The sequence below is a fragment of the Amyelois transitella genome, chromosome 10 (genome assembly GCF_032362555.1).
Source record: "Amyelois transitella isolate CPQ chromosome 10, ilAmyTran1.1, whole genome shotgun sequence".
Lineage (NCBI taxonomy): Eukaryota > Metazoa > Arthropoda > Insecta > Lepidoptera > Pyralidae > Amyelois > Amyelois transitella.
In genome coordinates, this window is record NC_083513.1 from 102,875 (window position 1) to 122,123 (window position 19,249).

At 36.7% G+C, this 19,249-nt stretch overlaps 2 protein-coding genes and 1 long non-coding RNA gene across 3 annotated transcripts; all 3 read right to left on the reverse strand.

The window, feature by feature from the left end:
* Positions 1 to 877: 877 nt before the first annotated feature.
* LOC106134827 (histone H2A.V) lies at positions 878 to 3,901 on the reverse strand. The gene is made up of 5 exons (XM_013334968.2): positions 3,766 to 3,901; positions 3,545 to 3,622; positions 3,247 to 3,360; positions 2,671 to 2,870; positions 878 to 1,390 (listed from the first exon to the last, which is right to left on the reverse strand). The coding sequence occupies exons 1-4, from the start codon at positions 3,766 to 3,768 to the stop codon at positions 2,676 to 2,678; spliced, it is 390 nt and encodes a 129-aa protein (XP_013190422.1). The 5' UTR covers positions 3,769 to 3,901; the 3' UTR covers positions 878 to 1,390; positions 2,671 to 2,675.
* A 2,366-nt stretch (positions 3,902 to 6,267) lies between these two features.
* LOC106134801 (SPARC) lies at positions 6,268 to 19,012 on the reverse strand. The gene is made up of 9 exons (XM_013334939.2): positions 18,902 to 19,012; positions 9,805 to 9,881; positions 9,022 to 9,186; positions 8,802 to 8,886; positions 8,492 to 8,607; positions 7,984 to 8,130; positions 7,201 to 7,403; positions 6,832 to 6,979; positions 6,268 to 6,511 (listed from the first exon to the last, which is right to left on the reverse strand). Exons 2-9 carry the CDS (start codon positions 9,862 to 9,864, stop codon positions 6,461 to 6,463), a joined length of 975 nt encoding a protein of 324 aa, XP_013190393.2. The 5' UTR covers positions 9,865 to 9,881; positions 18,902 to 19,012; the 3' UTR covers positions 6,268 to 6,460.
* LOC132902195 (uncharacterized) lies at positions 11,386 to 12,880 on the reverse strand. The gene is made up of 2 exons (XR_009657041.1): positions 12,267 to 12,880; positions 11,386 to 11,886 (listed from the first exon to the last, which is right to left on the reverse strand). It is a non-coding gene; the product is annotated as an uncharacterized LOC132902195 (long non-coding RNA).
* Positions 19,013 to 19,249: the final 237 nt, after the last annotated feature.

Genomic DNA, 19,249 nt, shown 5'->3' on the forward strand with positions numbered 1-19,249 from the left:
AGGAGTACGGTAGGTGTAAAATTGAGTGACAGGATAAGGAACAGGGTGATAAGGGAATGTGGTGATAGGAATAGAAAAGGGAATGCTTAGATGGTTTGGTCATGTCGAGAGGATGAATGAAAGCAGGTGGACTAAGCAAATATACAAAGGAAGTGTGAATGGGACTGTTGGTGTGGGAACTACTACCTAGACGAACGTACCTTGATCAAATTAGAGATGTTCTAGCAAAAGGTCTGATTAAGAGTCCCCGAAACTGACGAGCTTGCATGAAGAGTTATGAATGTGCTTGAAGCAAAAGAAGTATGCAGGGATCGTAGCAAGTGTAAAGATGTGGTCTCTGCCTACACCTCCGGGAAAGAGACGTGATTTATACTCTCGTTTACATATGTTTGGATTACTATTGTAAATTTGACGTTATTGAAGAAAATGCTAGCGCACTTTGATACTGCTCTTTCTGCATCTGCACTGCTTTGGAAACGGCAGTAAACTTAGTTTGAAATAATTATTTGACGTCGACTAATAGTGTGAAAACAAAAGATATGACAATTGTTAAGTGATGTTTCAAATGTCCCTTAATAATGAATATATACCTATTTTGAATAACTATTTGTTTTATTATACCTATGGTGGTGGGGGATGGATGCAAACTTTTAAGGAAGGTAGGAACCGACAGCTGAATATGGCCTTTCATTGTGAACTGTCTATCCCGCAAGGGACCAAAATGTTTGTATTATGCACCACCAGGTCAGCTGTGAACCAATGGCAGTCAAGAATCCGGAATTGATCAGAAACTTATTCAATTGTATCGACAGGAACAACAGAAGTACGTAAATATGAATCTGGGAAGTACGATAAATAAAATATACCAAAACAAGAGTTGAGCTTTCGTTTGTTATATTTTAAAGTTCAAAATACATTTCTTATAATTTGTAACAGTTCAATCATACCAAATTACAATTTAGAACAACATTGGCTAGTACAAAATGTCAATACAAAATGCTTTAAGCTTACAAAAAAATTGTAACACAAGTATATTATTACAGAGTAAATTATATTGCACCAGCCTCACGTGTGTCAGAAGCTGGCAGCAAAACAATTTTACAGTTCACAAAATAAATTGTACATTTGTCAGCAGAAAATTGTGTCCTATTAACAAACCAAGGAATTCAAACTTAATTCTAGTCCAATCATATTTATTTTTATCTGCTTAATGCTAATTATCCTAACACTTATAGCTACAAGTCCGGACAAACTGTTCTCTTGAAGTCACTCCACTGTATGCCACCAACCACTATCTTTATTAGAAATCTATGTTTACAATTAGGTGATGAACTTAGAATGCTGACGGCGCGCCCGGAGTCAAATGCAATGAAAATCTTATAGAAGAAACCTGTGAACAAAGAAAACCTCTATTAGAGTGTGCCAATGATCTGCAAGAAATATCTTCTTTCTTTTTTTACTGTTAATTTGATCCATATGGGTAAATCTATAGTAATATTAAAAACCTGAAGAGTTTGTTTGTTTGAATGCGCTAACCTCAGGAACTACTGGTTTGAATTGAAAAATTATTTTTGGGTTGAATAGACCATTTATGGAGCTGCAACTTTAAGGAGCAAAGAAATAATGGAATATGTGAAAAAAAAATTGGGGCAAATTATTCATCCTTGAGGGCTTTAATGATGCCCAACTCTATACCCAATAACTATTCCACGCGGACGAAGTCACGGGCCCAGCTAGTATAAAATATTCTTCTTCATATTATTCTTTATTTATAAAGTTTCTTTCTAGAAAATTAATTAATTGAAACAGTATTAATTTACTTTTGTTCACCTAATGATTTTAATGGTAGAAGGATTTCTAGTAAAGTACCTCCAGGAATATAAGTTGACCTTAGATGTCGATGCTTCCAAGGTAAAAGCAGTAACAATTTTTTTTAGAAAGAATCTTCTGCACTGAGTCACTAGTGTATAATTTTGGTTCAAGATACGTAAATCATGCCTCTTTCCTGGCAGAGGCCACATCAGTCTACTTGCCAAATTCCCTACATATTTCTTTCGCTTCATCCACATTCATAACTCTCTTCATGCAAGCTCGTCAGTTTCGAGTACCTACTCTTGCCATCACCTTTTGCTAGAATGTCTCAGATTTGATCAAGGTAATGCTCCATCCTCTCGACATGAACAAACCATCTAAGCATTCTTATTTCTATTCCTGTCACTATATCTTCACATGACAACATTTCCTATCAATTTTACACTAATCATATTACTAAGCGCTTTCATTTCCAGTGTTTATTCTGCTTTTGTGCTTTGCTGCCAGAACCAACTTTCACTCCCATACATAAGTGTTGGAAACCAACCCACCTTTTTTGGACAATTTCTCACTGCTCATAAGGGTATGCAACGCTCCATCTGCTCATAAGGGTATGCAACGCTCCATAACCATATTCCTTACATTTATCACTATCACACTATCCATCTACAGTAAACTTTGAAGCTGGGCACTAATTATTATCAACCCATGTTAAGGGAATAATATAATGATGTTAGTATTAGCACTTGGTCCTCCCACTTAAGATACTCCTTACTTATATAAAACATCTAGAAATCTACCTATGTAACATTAAAAACATCTTTGGCATGATTTAAGATAATAAAGCAATATTCTTACTTAAATTAGACTGGTGCTCCCGGACCACCCTTCTTGCCAATAAGAGATTTATGTATGTGCGGAATGACACCACCACCAGCTATGGTAGCTTTGATCAAGCTATCCAACTCCTCATCTCCTCTGATGGCGAGCTGCAAGTGTCGAGGTGTAATACGCTTCACTTTCAGATCTTTGGATGCGTTTCCCGCCAACTCTAAAACCTGTAAGCATAATTATTTAAATGGAGAAGTATGTAAGTATATTAATAGGTATTCTTTGTATTTTTAAATAAACAATAAACTAAGCGGAAAGCTGCTAGAGAACGGTTAGTAAACAAACTCAACAATAAACAAATGAAACCTAGAGAAAATTGGTAAATAAATTCTTTTTGCAACTTGTTTTTCCCGCCATTTGTAGAAATTCCTTTTCCCCAAGGGAAAGATTGATCTGAATCAAAATATTATAAGAATAAATTACTACGGACAAAATAATGGCTAACAGTTCACGGAACAACAAAATAAATTCATAAAAATTGTAATAAGGTAATTATACTGTGCTATAGCGGTAGCCGCCATATTGACGGGCGTCGCAACTTACCTCGGCGGTAAGATATTCCAGAATAGCTGCTGAATAAACTGCCGCTGTAGCTCCAACTCGACCATGACTCGTTGTTCTGTTTTTGAGATGTCTGTGGATTCTTCCAACGGGGAACTAAAATACAATTCCAGGAAAAATATTAAAACGTTATTGATTATTTATCTGACGAAAGTTGGCCGCCGCCATAATAAAGGTCATGCGTATTATTTAATTTTGTGAAATATAGTTATGGCCATGATAATTTGGCAAAAATAGTTCGATAAATCGTTAAATAAATAAAGAAACCATATCAAAGTACCTGAAGACCTGCTCTCGCCGATCTGGAGACTGCTTTCGCCTTGGCTTTGCCAGAATCTTTACCTGCTTTACCACCAGCCTAAAAATCACGAAAAATCCTATTAATTTTTATCGTACAACGTTGAAACTTCGCCAGTAAGGTAATCACAACACGGGGCATCCAATTTCATCATCAGATATACACTTCACAAACGATTTTCCACAAAATCTTGCAAAACTCACCATTTTGAAACGTGTAACTCACAATCACTTCACTAAGGAAAGCAAACGAATACAGGAAAGGCGCCAAGCTATCGTCAACGAAACAAGATGGCAGTTCCGCTGTCGTATAACGCTTTGCAGGTTAGCCAACCGCACGTGAGCGGAAATACCATAAAAATAAACAAGCCAGATTGGACCAATCAGAAACATCAGAAATGGCGGTTCGCACAGTGGTGCCCTCAAGCCACGCGGATTTGAATTGCACTTTTGTGCGTTTTGTTCATACTACTACATTGCGTAAATCTACGATACCGTGAAAGTCCTAATTTTTTTAAAATCCTAAATGACTCTTTGTTGAATTGAATTTATTATAAATTGAGTCGTGTGGTTCCCGGCACCAATGGAGAAATGAATAGGACACTCTTGCCTTGAAAACCCCTTAGTTTTAATTTATCGGGGAACAAAGAGAACCAGTTATATATTAATTTAATCTAATGTAATACATTACATGATATAATATTCAGCGGAGAACAGAAAACGCAGCTGGGTGTGGAAATACTTCGAGATATTGAGCCACTTATTGTACCGATGCTTGATCTGCACTGTTCTCTCCATATCGGTGTTGCAACACCAACAATTTGAACAGGCATATACGCACCAAGCACGTCAGGGTTTTTCAGGTGAGACAATCTTTCTGAATAGAACTCGCGGTTTCTCAACTTTTTCTTTAAAAAAATTTAAAAGGTATGGTGCCGAATATGGTGGTGAATAAGTGCCGTGTGGTTCCCTGCACCAATGGAGAAATAAATGGGACCACTCTCTCTCTATCGCATGTGGTAAAAGGCGACTAAGAGATAAGTTTTTAAACTTGGCATTCTTTTTTAGGCGATGGGCTAGCAACATACATATGATCACGTCTATATCCCTAGCGGGGTAGACAGAGCCACCAGTCTTGAAAAGACTGATAGGCCACGCTCAGCTCACGTTTGGCTTAGTGATAGAATTGAGATTCAAATAGTGACAGGTTGCTAGCCCATCGCCTAAAAGAAGAATCCCAAGTTTATAAGCCTATCCCTTAGTCGCCTTTTACGATATCCGTGGGAAAGAGATGGAGTGGTCCTATTCTTTTTCTAATGGTGCCGGGAACCACACGGCATGGGCTAGCAACCTGTTACTATAAGGATCTCAATTCTATCACTAATCCAAACAACTGAACGTAGCCTTTTAGTCATTTCAAGACAGTGGGCTCTGTCTAATCATGTCTTACATCGCAAAGGATTGACGTGATTGTACCTATGTTGAATAGAATTTACCCTAATTTTTGACAGTTTTTGTTTAAAAGTTTCCGTAGATAGAGAAATATACACTGTCTACATTACTACCCAAATCCATTATAAATACCTATAGCCATTTTGTTTAATATTCATTTTAAATATTTTAGCTGCAAAAAATCCACTCTGTCCAACAGCTCTATTCATTTGGAGATTAAATAGGTATGTTATAAGCGGAGCGAAATTGGTTAACAAGAAATTGATGTGAGTAAATAACGAATTTAGGTATTATTATTTAAAGATTTGGTAAAGTTTTGATGAAAATAAACTGTCTCAGTAATAACGCCTAAAATTAACCATTCACTTTGAATGCAGTATTTCGCCTCCTCCGCCAACCATTGGAAGATATTGAAAGACCCTAACCATTTCTGGTGGGTAATTTACGGATGTTGATAAGTACAGGATCTATTGATAAGGCAGGTCATTTTCACTCTCATTAGAGAAAATTAGACATATGACTTGTCAACGTTCGTTAATTAAAGACCTGCTGATGTTTATCAGGTTAGTCATTCGGTTCACGATTGCCATACCAGATGCTGGAGATGGCTGACTCAGGTACCTAATTAAATTACACGATGAGAGAGATCTCTCACATGACATTCATGATCATGTTGAGGAACCTAAACCAGCTTGGATCATAGTTGTTACACCAGGTGAAAGTGCTTTGTAATACCCGCAAGAATGAAATGGGGTAGTCTCATTCCAAAACACCGTGTGAACCACATGGCAAAGGTAGTTTTGACGATTTTTTACTCTTATGTAGGTAAGTACTTCCAGTCTGTTATATTCCTGTTCAGATGATTGGCGAAAATTGGTGGAACTCTACCCGTATCCCTTCATTATCCGAGCGTAGGCTCAAGAACTGAGCTGACCTGCTGGTCTAGTAGCGAAGAAAGGGCAGTGTTTACCAGCTGCTTCTCTTCTAGTGTAGATTGTTAAAGTCATTTTTGAACACAGGGATTATAGGCCTTTAGGCGATGGGCTAGGCTTATGGAATGGCTAGCAGTCTGTTTGAATTGCGGTTCCATCACCAGACAAACAGCAAACCATGCCCTTCGACTGATGAGATCCCATGAGAGATAACATGGTTTAAGTAGCTACAAATCTTTGGCTCATACGTTTCGACACATTTTAAATAAAATATTAGTCATGGACAGGATGTGGTACTGAAATCAAAAACCAATTATTTATGTACACTAGTTTATTATTAAAAATTCTTTCAGTTAACAAATATTATTTGGTAGCGAAATCACAGTGCTGCTATTTACAAGTATTTCATTAACTCTTTTCTTTTGTATCGCAGTGCGCAACAATAAGCTGAAGTTTGTTTGTTCCCTGCTAGGTGGCAGTGTGGCTGGTTCAGTGACTGGGCAGCGTAAGGCAGTTTACGAAGTAGGTTCGTCCACGAACTCGTCGCACCGGTCTTCTAACTCGTACTGTATCAAAACCAATTGATTAGTAGACAATATTTTATAATGATATTATAAATTCATAACGAAATTAATTTTAACACTAAAGTAAGAGGAAACCTGCCTACGAGTACAACTTATAATCATAAGGTGGACCGCATGTTTGTGTTATAATTACTACTCGAAGCTGTTACCTGAGCGGCTTTTAACATAAACTACAATTAATGAAGTATAATAACGCTATCTATCGGCGAGCATAATATTTGTGGCAATATAGCTAGTTAGTTTATATGTAATGTATGGTTATGGAAGTATAGATAGGTTTAAGGAAGGTAAGGAGACATTACCTCGTCGAGCTGCAGACACTTGCCCCATTCCTGCAGCGTGATGCGGTGGTCGTGGTCCTCGTCACAGCGGTCTAGGAACGGTGCGATGCAATGCTCCAGGGCCATCAGCGGAGCCCGGATGGGGAACAGCTCGTGGCGGGATACGTAGCTGTAAGTAAATGATAATATTATGTCGATATTTTTACAAATCATATTTCTTTTGTCCAATGAATTTTTACATTTTGCAAATAAATTCTCATAGGTCATTATCATCTGCGTTCGGATGACACGTTTCCAGTCGGCGTTGATCCACGTCGTGAGGTTTGTCTCTTCTTGCTCCATCATGAGATAGCGTTCTCTCAGTACGCAATCCTTCTCCCAGACACTCACCGGTCGTTGTCGTGCGCGTCCAGATCACACCACTTCCAGACGGCGGCGTTGGTCCACCTTCTCGTGAGGTTGGTTTCCGCCTCTCTCTCCATCATGAGGTAGTGCGCGGTCAGCTCGGAGCGCTCGGCCAGGTCGCGCATGATGTTGAACAGCCAGTCACGCATGCGCCGCGGGAAGTCTGACATCTCGCTCTCACTGCACGCCTGACTCAAAATTGTTTACATTCAGATTCATTACAGACCTCATTCGTGAAATATATTTTTTTTGAGAAGAATCAATGCAATGTGAATGGCCTACACGACGCATTATTAAAGTCTCAATTAGCTGATGTAGTCGTCTTAATAACATGATGCCTGATGGGCATTTACAACGGAACTTTGAGTTTGAGACTCTTTCAAGTAGGGTTCTAGCAAAAAGGGCTCCATCAGCTTGAAACAATGGTCAGCGCCGCGAATTGGAAAGCATTAAGTGCATTAAGGGCTCAGTTAAGCTAACCTGTGACATTGCTGCACCTGATACAAGTGCTAGTACACCCAAGCTATTTAACGTGTAAGGATAACCATATTTCATCTTCATAAGAGAATGTAGAAGAGATAAAGCAGAGGGTTCATATGAGAAAATTTCAACTTAAATCTTCAAATATTCACACGTTCCATCGATGCTCAAGTATAAATAGTAGTAACTTTAATTCGCATTCTTCTGGACTTTGTTTACGGCTAGTCCTAATATAATGAATCTTAAAAACATTTAATAAATAGCTTCAAGAACATGTAAGATACTGACCGGCATCTCCCGACACTGGCCGTAGTAGTCGATCTGCACGTGGTGGTACTCCGGCCCGCGGCACTGCGGCGAGCCCTCGAGACACAGGCAGCGCTGGCGGTACACCTCGCAGTCAGACGGCCATGTCTCGTTGTTGTTGGTGCACACCTGATAGAAAATGGGTCAAATAAATAGTCTAGACTTTTTTGATGATATCAATCAGATTATGATTAAGATATTGTTTTTAAAGAAAAACGCGATTTTCATGGTGGCAACGGATGACAAAGCTCGTGTTTTGCTAGGCACCATCTAGAAGTGTTACCATAAGGCACCATTTTGAAGATTTTGATGAAAGATTTGGCGAAATTTGGGCGGCTGCCAGCTTGTTCGATCCCTTGCGGGGACCCCCCTCCTTTTGAAATGGAAGATATGACATATCCTATTCTACTCTTATGAAAATCTCGGCCCCCTTCAAAATGTCTTAGAGAACGTCCGGCAACTCCCCAGGAAGGACATGACCATGACTCACCTTGCGCCGCGACTCTGTCTCGTGAGGACATTCCTTAATGCAGTTACAGACGGCGTCCCCGTGCTCGTCGATCTCGCACACGCGGCCCGCGCTGCAGTGCACCTTCAGGCAAGGATCTATGAAAGACGCGTCATTAATTTAACTGTCACTAGATCAATAAATATCTTTCTTCACAAATCAGGGCCGTACTCGGATTAAGTGAGAAAGACGATTGTCACTGCGACATAGACGAAGCTAAAAAAAACTGTAGGTAGGTACTGCTCTGAACACCAAGGATATTCAACAAAGATCTGTATTTTGTTCCACTCACCTCCGAGGTACGCTTCATTGTAGACGACTCCGCGGTCCCGGGATATCTCGTTAAGGAGAGCTGTCACTCGCTCCTTCTCGTACTCCTGTAACACACCTCGCATGTACGAATGGCGGTTAACTACTCATGATAATATATCTTATTCACAATGGAAATGACCAGGCATATGGAACATATGGACATTCATCTATTTCTGGTATATTAGGCAGTGCAATGTTACCTGGAATTTCTTCTCGTCCATCCGCTCAGCCATGCCCAGTTCTATACGCTCCGCCTCTTCATCTTCAGCGCTGACGGAGGCCTGCGATTCATTTTCCTCTTCCGCATTAATAGGCGGCGCTAGCGTCGTGGTGGTGCGCAGGCGACGGTGGCGACGCCGGTGACGCTAATTAACAACATTCACAGAATACTGAGTATTCAGATTTCGAACGGTATTTCGTATTGAAATAACTAGTTCTACATTCATTCATATTTTTTAATGTAGACAATGTGCATTCGTCCATGATTTAGATTTAAGAGATCTATATTTGTATATTGACGTCCGATGAAAATGCTGCAGTGTAGTTTGTTCCGCCGCTTCTTCTACACATGCGCTTTGGAAACGGTAGTAGTTATAATTACTTAGATTTAAGAGATGTAACGTCAATAAGTGATACCTTGTATCCAATTTTGAAAATAAATCTATTCTATTCTATTTAAAATCTATTTGGCATGATATTTAGGCAAAATATAAGTCCCTTTCTTAAATGACATGCAAATACTAACAATAAACTTACCCTTTGCCCGCGATTACGCCCGCGTGGTTGTTTTTTGGCAATAAACAGTAGTCTATGTTTTTCCTCAGAGTCAATCGGTTTAGGTTTGGTGAGACAGTCAGACAGACAGAAAGAATTACTTCGCATGTATAATATGAAAAGAGATATCATTCACTATTTCCGTTACGTAACATAGGTATATTTTTTTGTATATTGAAAAACAAGCAAGAAAATATCGGTTGGTTTACCTCGGCATCGGTGGCACAGAGCATAGCAAGCGCTATCGCCAGCATCAGTAGCCCTTTCATCTTGGCTTCACGGGAAACTATAAAAAAATAACATTTGAAAATCTAAAAAAAAGAAACAGAGACATTCCTCCTTTTTAGTTTCGGAATTGTTCAAAAACAAAACGCAAAAATACGTGGGCTTTTGGGCCTTCGACGAGGAAAAATTTAAAAAAAAATATTCTTTATTGGTTTGGTTATTGTTTTCAAAATTTTTTTTAATCAAGTTCTACGTAAACTTAACCAAAATGACACACCGGATTTTTTTAAATATTATTTTTCTTTGAAACTTGTTTAAGTAAAATTCTATTGATGCATTGATTCACTGAACTACACGTAATTGATGGTTGTTGTGTTGCTGACCCGGGCTCGTAAACCGAGTTTCGAGGATGTGGACCGGGACCAAACCACGCTATTTCAGGCGGCTCATAAAACCGCGCAACAACACCAAGGTGTTAGCCTACTTATAATTTTGATGGTAGGTAATGTAGTACCACATTTAACCAAATCCGTTATACACCCGTTCTTTCACAACAGTTTATTTAAAGTTTGATATACTTACCTATTTAGGAAAAATTAATAAACTTTTGGGGAAATTAAAGTAGTAAGTACCTAAATAAGCAGGCAGGGATCGTAGTCAGCAGAAAGATGTGGTATCTGCCTATCCTTTTGCCAAAACAGGCGAGATTTTTTTATAATAAAATAGGTATGTAATAAATTTTTAATCTTAATCAGCTGAACGTAGGCCACGTTCAGCCTTTAGAAACTGTTGGCTAACATGTATACCTACCTAGTCTACCCCTGAGATAAACACGTGATTACCGTACCAATGTCAGTAATAAAGTTTTACAGTATGTGGGTAAGGCCGTAGATTTTGCCACTTAGTAACATAGAGTAACATAGATACATCTATGTTATGGTAACGTATAAGTAACACGAAAGTAACGAGTAAAGAGTGTAAGGTCGAGTTCAGAAGTACTGCCTCTTTTTTTTTTCAAATTTCATAATATTTTCGTAAAGTACTGAAAATTATACTAACGTACGATTGTAATGGCAAGCACAATTCCATAGGAATTGGAGAAGCAAATGTATTCTGAGAAACACAAACGAAGTTAATGCAATGTTCCAAAACAAAATGTATGTACGGGCGTACGGGCCAGGGTATCTATTAACCTTATGTAAGAACTAAGCATATAAATGAAATGAAGCGGTGGTGGTCTAGTGGTTAAGACGTCCGCCTGGTGATCGAAATGTCCCGGGTTCGAATCCTACTCGAGCCACATGAGTTTGTATGCTAATCTGACTTACGTTTAGTACTTTTCATGACCACCACTTGCTTCCGGTGAAGGAAAACATCGTGAGGAAGTCACATTAGTCGATTATTTATCAGATAGTGTGTGAAATGGAGAAGGCAATGGCAAACCACTCTATTAATATTGCCAAGAAAGTCGTTGTGTGTGTTTCATTGAAATCCATATAATGATCACGACTTCTCAGCCATGAGGAATACGACTAAGAAAAAGAAGAAGCAAATAAAAAACAATGAAATCTTCTAAAATGTCTATTCATTAAATAGGTACTTAAAACACAATGTGTACTAATTAATCAATAAAATCACAAAAAAGGAACTAGGTAACCACTTTTACTTATGTCAACTAACAAATGATTTAAAATATTTAAATAAAAAATACAGTATCTTCATCATTTTGCAGATAATATTCTTTTGAATCTGTCTCTAACTGAATCAAATTTATCTTTTTTACTATAGAAATTGTGGTCACAGAATCAAGATCTAACTTTCTTTGCACTAAGAATTTTACAGAATTATTTGAAATCTTAACATTTAAAAAAAAAATTATTTTGTAATATGTTTCGTCATTTTTAAATTCTATGATCTCAACAAATCCAATATAATACTTCCACGTTTTTCATTCAAATTATCTAACCATAACGAATCTTTTATGTTGAAACTTAAATAATTCCCTTCATTTTCATTATTCTCTCTAACCGTGCTGCCAAGTTCTTCATCGTTCTGCTCGCTTCCTTCTATAAAAAACACATTTTATAAATTGGATTTCAAAATTCATCTTGCACTTTTAATGATTAAAATAATAATAATATTTTGTTTTCCTAAGCCATTAACTACAGGAAATACTTATTTAATATATGAAATTAAATGAGTCGTAGCCTATTGCACGAGTCTATGTACGAATCCTTACAACACTTAAACGTTACGTAACATACAATCAATGTTACCGATAACATAGCAGTAACCTAGAAGTAACGCAGAAGCAAGATTTTTTTGGTTATAATTTACCATAACTCGATCATTCGAGCTAAATTTAAAACAAAACACGGCTCCTGCATAACTTATTCACTAAATAATACTTTCACATGAAAATAGGAGTAATAAACCAATTCTTTACCTTTGAAATCGAATAAATCCCGAATGACGACACACACCTGCACTCACTTTTTGTCAAACCCACCACAGTAAACAAAATGGTTTTTTTTTTTTCTTTTTGTCCATGGACACTTAAGTGTTGCCAGTATCGATACAAAATATTACCAAAATGTTTTACCTTAATTAGAGGTGAAATTGTGGTAACATACAAAATTGTAACATATAAGCAAAAATACGGGGACAAACATTTAAATTGCGATAAAAAAATTAAATCTACTTATTTTAAATAATCTCATATTATTAATTGGCTGCTTAGTTTTGCGTTCTGTAGGTTAAGTTCTTGTAAACTTGACATTCAATAAATATACTACGAGTTTTGTAGTTCTCTAGTATTTGGATGATAAAAAAGACAACGCGATTTTTGCAAAATTTGGAGGACTGGCCAAGTTGAACACACTCTAGAAGTTAAAGTATTGAAGTGTTTGAACTTTTGAAATTAAATTATGTAGAGATAAGAGCTACAAAATATATTATGAGTACCTTAGTAACAAATTACTAGCATTAGTCTTTTATATATGCAGTCAAAATGTGGGACATATTTTTTTTTCAAATAGTGGCAAAATTTACGGCCTTACCCATGTACTTGTAATTTCAATCATGGAAATGATGAGTCATGAATGTAGGTAATAATGCATTTTGCAATAGTATCGTGGTCAATGTAATGCGATAGCCATGCGCAGTGACCTCATCACTGGATTCTGCTTACTCGGTGCTGATATGAGATCTCCAACATGCCTGGATTCCTATAATTATGATCCTGTGGTTTAAATAACAGGCGTCGCAAGTTATAATCAAGCACAAAATAAACTACAGAAAAACAAAATACCTCTAACAGTAGAATAAAATATATTTACAAAGAGAGTACGTTTTCGTTTGGGTGATTTCAGGATTTCTGCATACAGAGTTGATAACTACTCAACCAATGCGAAAATAACTTCTCTTATTACTTTACACGAAGGGACAATGGGTATGAATTAGCCTTTGACTACAGGAACAAGCTGTCGTTAATTTCAAAACAAAAACAAGCCAGAGTCAGGAGTCAATCAGTGCCAACAATAAGTAGTAATCGACCTATTTGCTTAAATAGTTGCCGAGTGTCGTCAGCCGGCTGATGAGTCTGGATTGAGACAAGGAGTTGCTGCATTTGTTTCTATTGACCCAAATAGTGACACCTCGCCGATCAATCGAGCAAGTTCACGCGCATGCACGCAATGCCATCATCGGTGCACAAGTGCGGGACTCATAATTGCGGGACGCATTGGATAAAATTGAATGCTATCAATTTCACTTCTCACTAGTTGTTCTGTCTGTCAAATCATTTGCAAAAGTCTCTTTTGTTATTTTATTGTCTTCTTAAAAAATAAGTGGTACTGAACTTCATAACGCAAATACCTATGAACCTTGATGTATTTAACTCGTATTATGTTGAATACGAAATATTACCTTAATGACTATATGAAATAATTATACAAAGTTTTATATAGGTAGGTAGTGATGAATTATTATAAATGGAGCAAAAGTTATATTTGTACTGAACTCATCAAAGGTCATCGGATCGGATAATAGTGATACTGTAAGTTCTCACATACCTACTTATCTACTCGTTCAATGACATAAATAAAAAAAGGCGTGCTTTGTTTAGAAGACCTGCTGGACTATAAATAAGGAGCTCAGTGTAAAGCCCTGCTATGAGTACTAAGCCTGAAAACACTAACATCTGTATTTCATTTATAGGCACTATTATTTTAGGTAACTGAAAAATTTAGGTGACCTAAAAACGTGTTTTTATTGTGCTGAAAACAGAGCGAGCATCGCGGGTGTTATAACACGACCCCTGACAAAGAGATGGCTTGCTTGTTTGTTTACACGCTGACAATATTGCGGTGCGCTATTGTCAAATTCAGACATGTTCTACACTACACGAAAAGTTTTCGCGGAAACATTGTGACGAACAAATGCTATTTTTTTATTCACATGGCAGCGCGGTTCGTTTATTTTGAGGGTGATTGATGATCAACAGTTTGGTTTCATTATATACTGTTTTATTATATACTCTCTAGATCCTTTTCTAATTTGTTCATTTCTTTCTCTAATGTTACTTCTGCATAAGTACTTACCTAATTACTTATTCCTATCGCAAGCAGTAAAATATACTCTAAGATAGCAAGCAACGTCACCTCCTATGTACCTAGTAGTGTTATTCTTTATGAAGACGAGTTGTATTGTGACAACGGTATCAGAATAGTGATAACCCCCCGGCCTTCGGTAGCCCAACTGAATCTGTGTCGCTGACTGCTCATACCGACATACCGTCATACGACTAATTTTACGACTAACACTGAAATATATGCGAGGAAGCGTGCTCTAAATCGGATTTCCAGAGATCATAAATTATCTTCGAAAATTAATTAGCCACAATTTTTCAGTAATAGAATAAGAGTTAAGACTTGACTGGAACAAAATTCAAGCTTGAGTAATTATGTAGATGCTATGTGATAGGTAGTTTAATTCATGACGGCCAAAGTCAACAATACGAAAACTACAAACGATATCAATTTTAATACTAATACGGAAGTATACATATAGTCAACCAAAGCAAGCCAAACATTTTGTCAAATTGATTCAGTCTTCAATTTGACTCGATTCAATTCGACTTCTCAGGTTTAGTTCCTGTTGATTTTTATATACAGTTTATATAGAAAAGCCTAATGAGCAATTTGGGTCCATCAAGTTGTAGGGACGATAGCCTAGGATTAGGACCCTCACACTATAACAAAATAGGCACTCAAGAATATTTTAAATTAAACAAATTATTTAATTTTTACATATTTTTTAGTAGAAGCCTATAAAGTCAAGATTAAGAAAATTTTAACAACTTGGGTCCCTGTCCCATGACAGGGACCCAAGTTGTTAAAATTTTCAAGGGAAGATAACATTATGGATTTCAATTCTCATTGGTCCTTTATTTCTGAATTTCAAGGATGGCATGTCGCAATGTGGGCCGAATTCCCGCAACTCCTGATTGGATCCCGCGGGACGGAAGCAGCTATCGTATCCGCTGATAGCGTGACCTACGCAGATAAAACAACCAGCCACATATTCGCAACGATTATTTTTATAAATAAAAAAAAACAAGCGAAATAATTTTAATTCGGTTACTGGGACGTGAGATGATAACTAGGTAAATTATTATCTTTGCTGACTTGTGGTCGCTATTAGGTCTTATATAAAAAGCGTCCATATTTAAGAGGTTAGGATATGGTCCCGGTTCATAAAATTAAGTATCTTCTAATGATGTGGGAGAAGCTTGATAATCAATTTTATTAACAATTATTCCATCCAAATACATCTTTTTATAACATTTCATTCCGCTTGAAAGGAAGTTTAAAACTTGAAGCAAATAGTTCAGAATGCAACAATACAGAATGATGAAGTAAGGAATCCAAAAGTGATCACAATTACACATTCACAGAACAACTAGTCTTCTTTCTGTCCAAAAAGTATATTCCTGTTCGATTAAAAATAAATAATGTTAGGTTCATCTTGTTCGCTACATACATACAATGAGGATGTTTATTACATCAACATTTCTACCAGATGGTGGTTAATAACAGTGATGTCACTCATGTTGTAAACAGACAACAAATAAAGACGAGCAAACATTTGTGTATTATATAGCGGGGTGTAGGAGTACATGAAAAATAAACTACGGGTAGTTGGGACAAACCTAGAGTTAATTCGGGTTCGCAGACGGGATTACACAACAAGCAATGAATTTTTTGTTAGGTGTGAGGTGTAAAAGGTAAGGTCACCGTAGATTGTTTCTTTGGTAAAATGAACATAATTTATACCTGGTAGACTATAAAATTATGTAAGTATAATAAAAAAAGGTAAGTAAAGAATTTTGCTGAAGTCACATATTATTATAAACAATATTTTTTTGCCCTGTGGTTTCCGGCACCAATACAAAAAAGAATAGGACCATTCCATCTCTTTCCCATGTATGTCGTAAAAGGCGACTAAGGGATAGGCTTACAAACTTGGGATTCTTTTTAGGCGATGGGCTAGCAACCTGTCACTATTTGAATATCAATTCTATCATTAGGCCGCTGAACGTGGCCATTCAGTCTTTTCAAGACTGTTGGCTCTGTCTACCCCGCAAGGGATATAGACGTGACCATATGTATGTATATTTTTTGCTGTTTCCATAGGCTATTTGACAAAGTTCTAAAAACTATCTTAGGGTATTTATTTGTTTATAAGGAGCCCAACAAAAATACTTTTCTGCCTTTATTACAGCTATTTTATTAAAAAATCGAAAAAGAAAATGAAATATTCAAATATGCCGCCAAAACGCGACTTTTAGCAATATGGCGGCCATGGCATGCAGTGACGTAAATTTCGTGTAAATATCATACAAAGCTTGTTGGTGTTTCGAAAAGTTTTGATTTTCTCTTGTTTCATTTAACTTGTGCCACGTCATATGTGTGACAATTATTAAAATGAGTTCCTATAAATGTTGTGCAGTGCCTCAATGCACTAATACAACAATAAAATCTCCTACGAAACTGTTTTTTTCTATGCCGATGGATTTGAATATTCGCAAGATGTGGTTTCAGATCATGATCTAAGATCAGTGGTTACCAAGATATACTTACATTGATGTTTTCACATTCCTCAGTTCGGCAGCATAGAAATCTGGATTGTCTTTGAAGAAGACAATCCAGATTTTTTCTTCCAACCATTATTGCGTCCACTTTTGGTAGGTTTCGACTGTCAGCTTTCGCGGAATTGGTTTCCATTATTAAATACCTAGGTATATTATCTGAGTAATCCTGAGCGATCAAACACTTATAAAATCTTGAAAAATAATAGCGAACACTAAGGAACGGTACGAGTCTGTTTATGGATAATTGACGTCATAATAGAAATAGCCAATCACGTTCGTTTTTAGTCACGTGACAGCTGCATATAAAAACCTAATTTTCTGAGACGGATTTTGTTTAAATAATGCAATATTTTTATCTCGCGTTATTACAAATCGCTCCAAAAAAATAATATTAAGACTGATGACATAAAAGAAATGTATATTTTTAATACAGTCAAATAGCCTATTATAACCTTTTATTTATTCAAAAAATTTAATAGGCTATTTGACAAAGTTCTAAAAACTATCTTAGGGTATTTATTTGTTTCTAAGGAGCCCTACAAAAATACTTTTCTGCCTTTATTACAGCTATTTTATTAAAAAATCGAAAAAGAATATGAAATATTCAAATAGGCCGCCAAAACGCGACTTTTAGCAATATGGCGGCCATGGCATGCAGTGACGTAAATTTCGTGTAAATATCATACAAAGCTTGTTGGTGTTTCGAAAAGTTTTGATTTTCTCTTGTTTTATTTAACTTGTGCCACGTCATATGTGTGAAAATTATTAAAATGAGTTCCTATAAATGTTGTGCAGTGCCTCAATGCACTAATACAACAATAAAATCTCCTACGAAACTGTTTTTTTCTATGCCGATGGATTTGAATATTCGCAAGAAGTGGTTTCAGATCATGATCTAAGATCAGTGGTTACCAAGATATACTTACATTGATGTTTTCACATTCCTCAGCATAGAAATCTGGATTGTCTTTGAAGAAGACAATCCAGATTTCTTCTTCCAATCATTATTGCGTCCACTTTTTGTAGGTTTCGACTGTCAGCTTTCGCGGAATTGGTTTCCATTATTAAATACCTATGTTATCTGAGTAATCCTGAGCGATCAAACACTTATAAAATCTTGAAAAATAATAGCGAACACTAAGGAACGGTACGATCCACAGTCTGTTTATGGATAATTGACGTCATAATAGAAATAGCCAATCACGTTCGTTTTTAGTCACGTGACAGCTGCATATAAAAACCTAATTTTCTGAGACGGATTTTGTTTAAATAATGCAATATTTTTATCTCGCGTTATTACAAATCGCTCCAAAAAAATAATATTAAGACTGATGACATAAAAGAAATGTATATTTTTAATACAGTCAAATAGCCTATTATGTAAGACCATGAAAAAAATTATAAATAACTGTACCTATATTTATGGGCCAGTATATTACAGACTGCACAATGCACATGGAGTGAAACAGGAGCCGCCCATTCAGCAAAGTTATGAGTAGCTTCAAATCATTTTTACTGCTTACAAATACTAAGTCCAATTTTATTTACATAATTAAAAAAATAATAATATGGGATTGTATGTACCATCTATGCGGGATCAACTTTTGCAACATCACTACAGTTCAGACATACATATCTGTAGTGTAGATAACTTAATATATGCTTGCAGAAATGGACTAAAATCTCAAAGCTCGTTCCAATCGCGTCAACTTCGCAAAACCTGTTCCTATCATCCAGAATTCCATACATTTAGAGCATGCACTAACCCTTTCATAGCGACGCGGATCTTTCAAGAAAAAAAACTTTATACCTAATTTCAGATAATATATGAACCGCCATAAAGAAATATCAGATGATTTATTTATGCGAAACTTTAAATACTTAAATTCAGATAAATATTTTTTTAAGAATTAATGAGTAAAACTTACCAAAACAGTAATGATAAGTGCGCGTCCGCGTCCGTATGTGGGGGAGCGCGCAGCGGACTGAAGCGGCCACTGCCTCGCGTCCCGACTCCGCCTGTACACTACATGCGGTCACCGGGATACCGGCCGCATGATTTCAATATCAGCGGAATTTTTGCACGGCTACTATTGCAATGAATTTAACAGGAAGATAAATTTAAAATTCTTTGGTTTTTAATCTCATTTAAATATTTTTTCAATGTTTTTCAATAAAGTTGATGTATTTTTTCAGTTATTTGGGAAAATATCTTAAACGACAGGACCGACATATGAAGCTGAGTGGAGATTCATGACATCTTGTAAGCAGGATTT

Coding starts and splice junctions, on each gene's coding strand:
- LOC106134827 (XM_013334968.2), bottom strand. Junction 3,361..3,544: donor CGGCGAGAGCAGGTCTTCAG/GTACTTTGATAT, acceptor ATTGTATTTTAG/TTCCCCGTTGGAAGAATCCA. Junction 2,871..3,246: donor TGGAATATCTTACCGCCGAG/GTAAGTTGCGAC, acceptor TTATGCTTACAG/GTTTTAGAGTTGGCGGGAAA.
- LOC106134801 (XM_013334939.2), bottom strand. CDS start 9,864: ATGAAAGGGCTACTGATGCTGGCGATAGCGCTTGCTATGCTCTGTGCC. Junction 8,608..8,801: donor CAATGAAGCGTACCTCGGAG/GTGAGTGGAACA, acceptor CGTCTTTCATAG/ATCCTTGCCTGAAGGTGCAC. Junction 7,404..7,983: donor GCCAGTGTCGGGAGATGCCG/GTCAGTATCTTA, acceptor ATTTTGAGTCAG/GCGTGCAGTGAGAGCGAGAT.